Source organism: Colossoma macropomum, unplaced genomic scaffold (genome assembly GCF_904425465.1).
Source record: "Colossoma macropomum unplaced genomic scaffold, Colossoma_macropomum, whole genome shotgun sequence".
NCBI lineage: Eukaryota > Metazoa > Chordata > Actinopteri > Characiformes > Serrasalmidae > Colossoma > Colossoma macropomum.
In genome coordinates, this window is record NW_023494792.1 from 79460 (window position 1) to 92977 (window position 13518).

At 40.0% G+C, this 13518-nt stretch overlaps 2 gene segments (V, D, J or C); one reads left to right on the forward strand and one right to left on the reverse strand.

Annotated features, from left to right (window-relative positions):
• Positions 1-1999, reverse strand: LOC118812685. The segment is given in 2 exon segments: positions 1-771; positions 1954-1999. Coding segments are annotated over 2 exon segments (354 nt in total).
• A 517-nt stretch (positions 2000-2516) lies between these two features.
• Positions 2517-3632, forward strand: LOC118812815. The segment is given in 2 exon segments: positions 2517-2713; positions 2815-3632. Coding segments are annotated over 2 exon segments (465 nt in total).
• Positions 3633-13518: the final 9886 nt, after the last annotated feature.

The window sequence follows — 13518 nt, forward strand, 5'->3', positions numbered from 1 at the left end:
AGCAGCACTAAAGTAAGAAGTGAAACCAGCCCCCCACAGCCCACCCAGCTGAACACAAACCAGCAGTTTTAAGCAGTAAACAGTCAGACAGAGAGAGAGAGAGCAGTGGGGTGAGACTCAGATTTGCATGAACAGGCCTGAGTCGTCCTCTTTCTCCCAGAATAGAGCAGCACTTTCACCAGATGTTCAGCTTAATTCAGCCAAACTCCCTCAAGATCAACACACAGCACTGCACTGAATCTACAGCTGAACTCCCTCTCTAACAACACTGACCATCACCATTCATTACAGTAAAGAACTCACAATGTCCAAAATGAAGCTTTATTTCAGCTCAGCAAAAGCACAGCTACAGCAACAGGACACTGAACAGAGTACAGACAGAAATATCAGCACTGTGTAGAGTTTAAACTCTATTGGAGCTGCATGTGAAAGCAGCTCTATGGTCAGCTCTATCTTGGAGCTGCTAGCCTTCACAGTGGCTCTTTAGGAACGAGGCTCGCTGGTCCACGTTGTCGTGGGAGACCGTACAGACAAACTCCTCCCCCTTTTCCCAGAGTGCTTTGCTGAGGGTCAGGGTGCTGCTGCGGCTGTATTGGCTGTTCTTCTCTTCTTCTACGCTGGTCAGAACACCCTCCTTCACCTCTGAGCTGTCCACTCTCCAGCTCACCTGCGCCCCCTGTGGAGAGTAGCCAGACAGCAGGCAGAGCAGCGAGGCGGATCCCTCAGACAGCTGCAGAGAGGAGGGGGGGAGCAGGGACACGGAGGGTCTGTCTGGAGAGCAGAAACATACCAACCATTAGTGATAGTAATTTGTATAATTAAAGAATGTTGTTGTTGTTGTTGTTGTTATTATTATTATTATTATATTATTTATTATTATAGTAGTATAGTAGTAGTAGTATTGTATTAGCAACATCTCAAAGTATTTTACATCTAAATCATCAATACTAAACACCAACACTAAACACTGGTGGTTATTTTGTCCTAGAAATGATATTTAATAAATGGATATTAAAGCCAGTTGAGTGATCATGAGTTTCTACTGAATGTGTAAATTCAATAAGGCTAATATGATCAGATCTTCTGCTCCTGGTAAGAACACAGGCTGCCACATTCTGACCATGATGGAGTTTATTTAGAGATTCAGTTTAATCTGGAATCATTCATTCATTTCTCAGCATCTGGTAGGATTATCATGTCTTACTTTGTTCTGTAAATTATATTTATATCTGACTGAAATGATGAATCATCATCCAGCGTTATGAGATCTTGGACTGTAGCTTTTAACTGCACAGTAAAAGCTTCAACACTGAGGATAAAATCTGCTCCTTATTTCAATCAGCCCAGCAAAAACACTTCAGCCTGAATGATAATATCAAACACTGCAGTCAAACCCAACAGCAGCAAAAGACGTTTTCATGATCTGATCAACCAGTAAGTCACTGAGCCCTTTAGACAGCACTGACTGTGTATTATGATGTTTCTGAAAACTGGATCTAAATCATTCATGCTTGTTATACCAGCTTTAAAAACAAACAGAGCTGCTGATCAACAGCTTTCTCCAAAATCTGAGACAGAAAATGAATATTGAATATAGGACAATAATTAGAGATGAGAGGGACCAAGGTGTGGTTTATTAACCCTTAAAATCCCAGACTTATTACATCTTAAGACTTATTATTGAGAACTTACATGGAGAACACTGCAAACTGAGCGACTCTTCAGTCGTATGAATATATAAATATGTATGTATTCGACCTGCCAGCAGCTCCTGGGTGTTTAAGGGGTTAATTATATTTAGTAAAGGTTGTCCAGTCAGTAGTAATAATCCTAGCAGTGACCTATACGGTACTGAGTCAAGAGCTCATGTGGTCAATCTAGAGAGCATTAAGCCATAAAGCTTGTTCAGAACTATGGAAATGAATTCTTCACTGAAAAAGTCTAACAACTCACTGCTACTGTGGACTGGAGGAGTCTGAGAGTCACTAATGCTGATCATTTGTTCAACTAGATCAGGTTTACACAGCTCTAGTCCTGGACACCGGCCAACTGTGCTGGACACCGGCCCACCAGGAGCAGAGCTGTGCACTCCTGGATCAGGTGCTGATGACTGTTTTCTAGAATGCTCCTCTGGTTGTGTTTGAAACAGACTCGCACAGTAAAACACTGTATTTGCTTAATCACACAAACTCAGCTCAGATTAACCTCCACATTAAAAATGAGTCCAATTCTTAAGAGTTTTCTGTAGAATTATAAAGAGTCTAAACTGATCAGTGATTAATAATATTATTATTCATTATTCACTTTATCTGAGATTATTCAATATAACTGGATGTGGAAATAATCAGTACAGTTTTTGTAGCTTTGGAAGAAGAAAAGTTACTTTTCACAAAGAGTTTAGTTCCTCAGCCTCACATTTTATATAGTGCTATTTTTATTTAAAAGTCTCATCTGAAACTGAATCTTCTCTAATATTTGTCTTTTATTTACAATATCTTTCTTTTTTATCATGTCAGTTCAGAGAGGAGTTTTTCTTCATTTCCATAGAGGCTCCACTTTGCATTATCAGCCCATGCTTCAGTGCTCTGCTAGTGTTTATAGTCCTGTGAGTTTAACACTTCATGACTGAGAGCTGCTGCCCCACAAACTTCACCCACAGCAACCATGACTTTGGTCTCCATCTTCATCTGGACACTCACCCTCTGGACGCAAGGTAACTCACTCATTGACTTTTGTGTAAATTATTTTCTGCAGGTTTATGTTATGCTCTATATATGTATTCCACTTATTGTACATTTTATTTTATTTTTTCAGGATCCAGTGGTCAGATGACTGTAACTCAGACTCCTGCAGTGAAAACTGTTTCTCCAGGAGGCTCAGTTACCATCAGCTGTAGAACAGGCACTGCATCAAGCTCTCTTTCATGGTATCAGCAGAAACCTGGAGAAGCTCCTAAACTCCTGATCTACTACGCTAGCAGGAGACAGTCAGGTGTTCCAGATCGTTTCACTGGCAGTGGATCTGGATCTGACTTCACTCTGACCATCAGTAATGTCCAGACTGAAGATGCAGGAGATTATTACTGTCTAAGTTATTACAGTAGTGGTAGTGTGTTCCCACAGTGTTTAGTAGGTGTACAAAAAGCTCCCTCAGTCAGCTGCACAGAGACTGCACTGCTGCAGCTGGACTCTACTGCAGGTGCTGAGGGGGAGGATGGACACACACAATAACACACTCTGTGGAAATCAGGACTTTAGATGGAATTTGTTCTTCTTTTCATTAGACTGTAAATGCTTTGTGATTTTAGGGATTTATTTCCTGATCTCCACAGGTCTGGAACTAGCTGTAGAGTTCAGCTAGAGTCTCATTTATTATAAAGTTTATTATAAGGATCTGGACAGATTATGAAATGGATGTTTCTCTCAGTCCTGAGAAAGAGGGAGTCCCTGAAGAAATCCTTCAACAAACTCAGACTGATCAGTTTTTATTAGGAGATCATATTCAGAGGTGAGTAGACTGTAAAAAGGCAGTTTGTCTGTTTAACCTAAACACACTTCACATGGTAACAAATGGTTTAACTGTTTATTCATCCAAGATAAATACTTTTAACAAGACATTTACTCATTCAAATATTTATTTAAGTAAAACCAGTTCAGTTGCCACATGAAGACATTCAGGGTAAAGTTTAGATCTTTACTGAAAAAGTCACTGTAAAACAAACAGTAAAAACATAAACTGATTGTTATAAGCTTTGAACATCTTTGTTTAAATCTGCAATAAAATCTTCATGTTCACCACCGTTAGCTTGGGGCTAACATTACATTGCAAACCCCTTAGTGTTAATCTCACAATCTAGACTTTGATTTTTTTTTCAAATAAATCCCATAATCCCAACCTAACTGCTTATTCTAACCGTACATAACATACTGTATATATTGTATTTATAGTATTCTGTATTTACACACACGTGTGTGTGTGTGTGTGTGTGTGTATGTGTAATTTTGTATATACTGTTAATAGTTATAACAGGAAGTCTCTGGGAAGGTCATTCTCCAACAACAGGCTTGGTGACCACATTTTCTTCCATATCTTGATCTTGTTACCATCCAGAAATAGCTGCAAGTGTGTCTCTGGGTGGATTATGAACTACATATACATGCAGAACAAGTCAATACAGTACATTTACAGACTGTAAGGTTCCTGCCCTGCTGTGTTCTTCTCTCCGACTGCGTCCAGAAACCTTTGCTACTCCTCCTGTCCTCACCTTCCCCTCCTCCTGCTCCTCTCCTTCCTTGGAAGAATGCAGAGGAATAGAGGAGAGGAGAGGAGCAGGAGGAGTAGAGAGAAGCAGCAGAACCTGGGGAAACGGGACAGCTGACTCCTTTAAACATCATTAATAGCTAGAAAGTAAAGTTTGAGTTGGCCTGTCAAAGCCCACTGTAACAGCATGAGACCAGAACAATCAGAACAGCTTTCATTATGAAGTGTAGATATGGAATTTATATCAGAATAGAATATTTATTTCAAGTTTGTTAAATAAGCATTGAAAGAGTTTTAATCTAAATTGATTTCAATTGGAGGATGGAGGGATTAGAAAAGGTAGAAGTGAGAGACAAACGAGGATCATCAGGGTATAAAACACAGTTTGCAGCTTGAGGCCAGCTGTTGAGTCTTTTTACCAAATTTGTTGGCTGAGTATTAAAATTATATGAGTTATAAAATCAATGGTTTCTAAGGGAGGATGGAGGGATGAATGAAAGGATAAAAGTAGTAGACAGATGAGTGCTGTCAATAGGAAATGCAGTTTGGTGCTTGGGGTCAGATATTTAGACCATCGAGTTGGTTGGCTACATATTGAAAATTATTTGAGTTATAAAATGAGTGGGTTCCTATGGGAGGATGGAGGGATGAATGAAAGAATAGAAAGGGTAGACAGATGAGTGTCATCAGTATGAAGTGCAGTTTGGTAATGTGTGTAACGTTAGGCTGCTAGTTTATCTGTTTAATCTGCTAGCGAGTTTATCAGGCCACAGATTTAGTTTAACACAGCCCATACATAGACAGCTAATGCAGTTAATATAACGCCTCAGGCTGAACATCTACTGTACATTTAAGGTGGAACGAGAAAATTCAAACCAGAATCTGCAGAGTGTTCTTATAAGAAAATACTGCCAGTGTTAAAAGAATAATTAGGATAATTAGAGAGTCTAAAACAGCTTTTCAGGGGAAAGTAGTAACGTTAACCTGAGTCTGTAGTGAATTTGAAACGTGGGGCAGCTCTCCAGACAGAGGATGTGAACCCAGACCATCTGAGTTACAGCCAAAAGAGCTAAGGTACAGCAGGAAGGATGAGCTCAACTCAAAAAAAGAAAAATGAACAAGTGATGAAGCTGGAGATCATGAACTCCGCAAGTGCTCCACTGCTGCACCAGTGAAGCCACAGTGAAGAGAGCTGAAAGAAACGCACCTTATCGGGATGAGATACAGGTACCTTATATAGGTGGGAAACATGTCTGAATTTTAAACCCACCCATTTTGGTTCAAGGGGAAGAGCAAACAGAGGACGGCAGGGGAAACTGACTTTCTCAGAAGCAGAGAGAGAACTTAGTAACTAAAGTACCAAATAAACTGAACAGAAGGAAGGAGGTTCCTTCATGATCTGTTTTTCTTCTCAGAGACAAAGAACAGAGAAGAGAACCTCAAAACAAGGCTAGAGCGAGTCGAGCAGTGAGGGAAGCTCAAAACTCTCAGCCCTCTTACCCAAATTACCGGCTGCTTCTGTTGACTCAGACTGGGACAGAGACACAGCAATGTGTGTCTCCTTCTCTGCCCTTATGAAGCCTCTGCCCAGGAGTAGGACGTTGCCAGGAGCGCCGCAGCCCTGGAGCCAGTCCTTCCAGAATTAACATTAAAACACAATTAAAAACGTCTGTTTATGATCTTAGATCTGCAGATACTGACCTGCAAACACCTTCAGTAAAACACAGAAAACATGGAGAGACTCTTTCAGTTATTCTGCTTCTGAGCTGTGGAGCTCAGTTCACCTGTTATTAGACAGTCAAGCTCAGTTCACACATTTAAGATACATTTAAAACGTATCTCTTTAAATCAGCGTTCAACTAAAATTCTCTCTCTCTTTGGTCTGAGTTTGTAACTTGATCTGTCATTGTGTTGTTTATTACTGTAAAACATCACCTGTTCTTAAAGCACTTTGAGCTGCCATTAGTATAAAAGTGCTCTATAAATAATGATATTTATTATTATTACTACTACTACTAATAATAATAATAACTAATAATTAGTGATAGCATAGCAACTGCCTAGCAACACCTCAGCGACCACCTGGGATAGCGTATGAACAGTATTAGCATAGTAACCATTTTTTTGTTTGTTTCTGCATAATTAATTACACATTATTGAAATTCAAAATACAACTTCATTTAAAAAAAAGTTGTAAATGTTTATAAAAACAAAATTCAATGATTTGATTTTTTTTTTTAAAAAAAAGGCCCATATTGAATTTGATGCCAACAACATGCTCCAAAAATGTTGGGACGGAGGGCCTGTTTACCACTGTGTTTCATCACCTCTTCTTTATCAGCACTCTGTAAGGGTTTGGGAACTGAGGAGACACTGCTGTAGTTTAGAAAGTGAAATGTTTTCCCATTTTTGCTTAACATACGATTTCAGCTGATCATCAGTTCAGGGTCTCCTTTGTCATATTTTTTCATTTCATAACCCTCCAAATGTTTTCAGTAGTGACAGGTCTGGACTGCAGGCAGGCCAGTTTAGCACCTGGACTCTTTTAATACGGAGCAATGCTGCTGTAATGCATGCAGAATGTGGTTTAACATCGTCTTGCTGAAATAATCAAGGCCTTCTCTGAAAAAGACGTCGTCTGGATGGCAGCATGTTGTGCCAAATCATGTATATATCATTCAGCATTAATGGTGCCTTCACAGATGTGCCAGTCATCCATGTCATGTGCACTAATGCCCCCCTACACCATCATGACCACTGGCTTTTGAACTGTGCACTCATTGCATTTTGTTTTTATTGACATTTTTCACAGCGCCCCAACATTTATGAAAATGGGGTTGTACTAAGCTGTGTGCCATGTTTGTGAATGTGTTGGATGTGATTATGCCTCTTCACTTAAAGCCAGTAAAGAGCACTTATAATGCTATATAAGACATTATATATCACAGTGAATTTTCGTTTATATTTAAAAAGACATTTAAAGACACACTTCACTAAAAGCCTGTAATGACCTGGCATAGTGCTCTATTGTGTGTTATGTACTTTTATAAATACTTAATTTGAGAAATCAAAGCTGTATGGTATAATGCATTATGACTTGTAAGATCAAACCTTTGTTACGGTGCATTACAACATTAGTATGTACAGTGTTTTATAAATGGACATTATACTGCGTTATGAAACCTTTATAAAGTCACACACTTTTACTGTATAAAGTGTCATGTATGTAGATATAACTACTTATGAGTGATTTTACATGTTTATGCCAGTCATTAAAAGGTATTGCATATGCCATATAATGTATTATAAATGCATTCGTAGTTCATTGTGAATACAGGATTCATAGGAAGTGTTAAAAATGTCTAGAAATAAGTTAAATGATCTTAATATTCATACAACCATGTCAATGTTAGAAATATTAGTCATGTTGACCAGATTTAAGATAATTTAAATCGCAAAGACACCATTTTATTCAGTGAACCAGCAGGCGTTGGAGATCATGAGGGGACAGAGTCAGAATGATCCAAGCTGGAGATCCAGAAGTCCAGAACACAGAGATCCATAACCAAAGCAAGATTAGGACATTTAGGACACATTAACTCAAGAGCTGGTGAAGAAAATGTAGCTGTCCATAAAAAGATCAATCAACATGTATTTAATCGTGTAACTTCAGTTCAAACTGCTGCTTCACTTTAGTTGCTAATAACAGCAGCAGAGCTCACTGTTATCTTACGCTCTAATTCTCCTAGATGGACATTCAGAAATGGAGGACGTCTGTCTCAAATGAAACATCTGAGGCAAAGTTCTGCCTCCTCAGCCGAGTAAAGCAGGTCAGCAATGCTGGTCTTACATATTTAATGTGTGAGTTCACTGAAATCTAAATAACACCAGTGTTTATGGAGTAGTACAGGGTCATGAGGTCACAGATCAGCCTGATGTTGTTTTGGTACAGGATTATCACTCAACTGTAGCTCTAACACAGAGAATTTCTCTTTATTTGGTGATGGTGCCCTGTTTATGTACCATGTCTGTTCTCTGTGAAAGCAGAGTGTCAGCCTTTCTAGTGATTGTAGTCACGTAAGTGAAAAGTGACCCGCTTCACCCACAAGGAGGCGCTGTTGTATGAGTTAAACAGAGACTTTGGTGATGGTGGACTTGTAGTTAAAGCCTGTGCTGAGTCTTAAACAGTAGTGTAGACTTCATTACTGCTTGAAGGTGATGTGTTAATTCTCTAAACTACTTAAACTGCTGTGGTGTTTATTTCACTCTAGTTTATTTCAGACCACACAAGCTAATGAATGAGTGCAGCTCTGAGCCGTGAGCTGCTGTGCTGTGTTGGAAAGTTCTCAGCTTGGATAAATAAAGGCTTTGGAGCAGCATCAGTGGATCTCTCCTCTCACAGTCCTTTAACTGCCTGACAGTTCAGTAGTTTATTCTCAAAGGTTCCTCACACTGGTTCTCAGTTCCAGCCCTGAATACTCTACAGTCCTCATACTTTTGTAGTCTTAGTCTAACACACTGGACTAAACCCATGAAGGGCTTTAGAATTACCTGATGAGTTTAATGAGGGATGATACACTACGACTACGAAGCAGCACTAAAGTAAGAAGTGAAACCAGCCCCCCACAGCCCACCCAGCTGAACACAAACAAGCAGTTTTAAGCAGTAAACAGTCAGACAGAGAGAGAGAGAGCAGTGGGGTGAAACTCAGATTTGCATGAACAGGCCTGAGTCGTTCTCTTTCTCCCAGAATAGAGCAGCACTTTCACCAGATGTTCAGCTTAATTCAGCCAAACTCTCTCAAGATCAACACACAGCACTGCACTGAATCTACAGCTGAACTCCCTCTCTAACAACACTGACCATCACCATTCATTACAGTAAAGAACTCAGACTAAACTCAAAAGAACTGGAAACTCTGCAGCAGCACTAATGCATTCTAGCACTGGAGAACATTTACTGGTTCCTCTTTACACAGTGGAACAACTAGAACTTTCCTAACTCATAATCTAACTAACATCAGATGAAGTGTCATAAAAACAGTTCAAACCTCTCATTAAAACCTGTGAATGTCTTCATACAGGAGAATCTCACTGACCTCAGACCAGCTGATCATCATGATCTGTAACTGATAATGAGGTGATTAAATGAATCTCCTGTTTAAATAGAATAAAAGTCTCTTTTCACAGTGAGTTTGGTTCCTCCACTGAAAGTGAACCACAGTGATACATTTCAGTGAAGTCATTGTACATAAACCTCCATCACTCATCACTGTTTACCCTGAACTCTTCTACACTCATCAACTATTTATGACCTTTAGAAATGAACGTCTGACACTGAATTAACAGAACTGAGCTAATACTTTATAATCATATCTAAATAATCATATGTGTTTATTATAGAGGTGTTTGGTGAGTCCATTTCCATAGAGGCTCCACTTTGCATTATCAGCCCATGCTTCAGTGCTCTGCTAGTGTTTATAGTCCTGTGAGTTTAACACTTCATGACTGAGAGCTGCTGCCCCACAAACTTCACCCACAGCAACCATGACTTTGGTCCCCATCTTCATCTGGACACTGACCCTCTGGACTCAAGGTAACTCACTCATTTACCTTTTCATACATTCATTTCTGTCATTTTATACTTTTATATACCTTTTTATTGTATGTTCTTTATACTTTTAAAATTACTTTTGTGTTTTAAATTCATGTATAATGTATTTTATACTTTTTTCAGGATCCAGTGGTCAGATAACTGTGACTCAGAGTCCTGCAGTGACAAGTGTTTCTCCAGGAGACTCAGTTACCATCAGCTGTAGAACCAGCACTGCAGTTTATCGTGATAGCACTGGGAATGATTATATGTACTGGTATCAGCAGAAACCTGGAGAAGCTCCTAAACTCCTGATCTATGCTGCTAACAGGAGACAGTCAGGTGTTCCAGCTCGTTTCAGTGGCAGTGGATCTGGATCTGACTTCACTCTGACCATCATTAATGTCGAGACTGAAGATGCAGGAGATTATTACTGTCAGAGTTTACATGAGATCAGTAGTAGTGATGTGTTCCCACAGTGTTTAGTAGGTGTACAAAAAGCTCCCTCAGTCAGCTGCACAGAGACTGCACTGCTGCAGCTGGACTCTACTGCAGGTGCTGAGGGGGAGGATGGACACACACAATAACACACTCTGTGGAAATCAGGACTTTAGATGGAATTTGTTCTTCTTTTCATTAGACTGTAAATGCTTTGTGATTTTAGGGATTTATTTCCTGATCTTCACAGGTCTGGAACTAGCTGTAGAGTTCAGCTAGAGTCTCATTTATTATAAAGTTTATTATAAGGATCTGGACAGATTATGAAATGGATGTTTCTCTCAGTCCTGAGAAAGAGGGAGTCCCTGAAGAAATCCTTCAACAAACTCAGACCCATCAGTTTTTATTAGGAGATCATATTCGGAGGTGAGTCAGAGGTTTGTATTTTTAACCTGTGTGCATGTACTTCATTATCATTATTATATGCTGGTGCAATATGTCTGCTGCTTTACATTGACTTTTTGTTTGTTTTGTCTTGTGTTGTTTGTTTGTATGTTTTGATGTTTCCCTGCTGGCTGAGGAGTTTGCCATCATTCCACCGAGATAGAGAGTCAAGAGTGATTTTCCAACCTTGGCTCAGAAGCTTCTTGGGCTGGCTGTTTGGGTAGCGCTACATCACAGCTATGATGTAGCCTGGACTGACTTGAGTGACGGATTGCAACAAGACTGCCTGGACTGGGGACCTGATCGACACTACATTGCAGCTATGTGGCTGCTTGGGCTGAATGCTTGAATGATGCTGCACTGCAGCTGTTGGGCTGCCTGGACCAGTGGTGTTCAGCTGTGTGAGCAGCGGTATGCCACAACTATGAGGCCTCTCAGGCCGGCCACCTAAGCAATGCTACATTGCAGGTGTGTGGCTACCTGGGCTAGCCACCTGGGTGGTACTGCATTGCAGCTATGAGGCTGCCTGGACTGGGTGTGTTCGACTGCAGGGAAATGCTGCCTCTTCGTAGCTCAGGGCGTTTCCGGCCTTCAAGGCTTCTTGGGCCGGCTGCATGTGTGACACACCGTAGTTGTGGAGTGAGACTTTCCCTGCGGCTAAGGACTCTTTCCGGGTTAGCTAAGTGACTCTATACCATGGTCACTGAAATCTCCCCCACTAGCTGTGGGAACCGTGGAGTTGTGTATGTTTTATTTATTGTTGATTATGTATTTTGTTCCATTATGATCCCTTTGCAAAGCATCCTTGGGTTCATGAAAGGCACTACATACATTTAACTTCTTATCATTATTTGTCTTATGTGAAGTTACTATGTGAGCATGGATCCATTTTGATGACCAGGAGATTCCAAATATATTCTCTGTGCTGTACAATTTGATGCAAGTACAGCCATCAGAAAACATAAATAAACTGTTTACTGTTTTCCAGTGTAACACGACAGTGTTTAGTTCTTTCAGTGTTTGAGCAGTGACATCACTAACGGGAACATATTTACTTTGTTTTGTAAATACTTCCTTCATCAATGTGTGTTTATCTGAACAGGGAAAACTCAGGGTTCGTGTGTTACGTGTAACGTGAGTTATGTTTCCACTGACTGCAATGTTAACAACTTTACATCTGTAAATGATTGAAACTACCTTTAAATCAAGACCATTTTAACATGTTGCTGTTTATTCAGTATTAGTTTTCAATTCTCTGTTAATTGTCCACCATCATTCCCACTGAGGTGCAACAGGAAACAGTCATTCATATGGACACTGTATGAGATCAGCAACATAACTGAAACAGATGATTAGAGAAACTCAGTAGATTTTAGATCTGATCTTTTTTTTTCATAATCAAGCATTTAATTCTACTTCAGTCATGATTTCACTGAAGTATCAACACTTTTACTTGACTCTGATTTTAAGCTGCTCTTTCACTCTCAACTCCTTTCACACTACACGACTCACACTGTTGTTCTGTGTTCCTACAGTGCAGAACTTCCCAAGAGTCTAACTGGATCTGATGAAAACAGTAGCAGTTGGTGTTCTGTTAAGCCAGACATACACCGTGCACTGTTAGACATCTTGTTCATTGGTGTCGACTCACACTGCTGTTTGAATGGACCATCATGTACAGACAATGCTAGACTGTTGGGATTCAGCCATATTGGCACAATTCCACACTGGACTAATACAGCACTGTGTGGATGTAGATTCTAGAATTTCATACATAACGCTTTATATAAGAGGGGGTCATCTGTGATTCGGCCATTGATAAACCACGATAAAGCAGCTTTGCTAAATTGAATTTTTAACAAGATAATTAAAAGAGTGTTAATGTTTATACTTTGCAGTTCCATCCAGTCAAACAGAGCAACATTGGCATTTATGGATTTATTACCATAAATGTTGACTTTCTTAACATCCGTTTTGTTAGACTACATGTGTTCACCTGTGTAACAGCAGAAGTTGTGATTGTGTGTAGTTTGTGTGCAACTTTGACAAATCTGTTGTGAGGTTTGCTCAAACTGCAGGATAATGATGAACAGTTCTGAGAAATTCTGATGTCAGAAATGCATCCAATCATCCGACTGCTCAATCCAAGCTCACTTGGACAGTAATTGGGGCATCGCTTCCCCCTCACACTACACATAAAATGAGGACAGACGACGCTGAAATCGGCCTGATCCTGAAATTCATTTGGCTACAATCAAATTAGACTAACCTCAGGTCCTCCCAGCAGCCCCCTGGAGCTCCACCCTCCCACACTGATCAATAAAACTCCCACTACTGGTTCTTATTCAAATACAGTCACATTGTGAGCTGGTCATTACATGGCAATATTTAACGCACAAATATATTAATTTACTTCATAAAAGCCTGTATTCATCTGAGTTACTCTACTGCAGTAATGATCATTTTAGTGCCCTCATAGAATCACAGTATTATGATAGCATCAGGCTAGGAGGTGCAGTAGCTGTACATGAACATTTAAAGCTCATAAAACAGACATTTGAACCTTATAACTGCTTATATCAGACATTCAGGTAAGATATATTGTAGCACTGTGGAGAAGAAGATGAATCAGAGGACGCCATGATTCTGCTCAGGAAGCTCTTTTAATGAAAACGAACAAAAAAAGGCACGTAACATCTCACGGAAACAAAGGGGGAGGTCACCATTAGCCACAGGTTTCCACTCTACAGTAGCCACTCATCCGCAGCCACTCAACCGCACTAA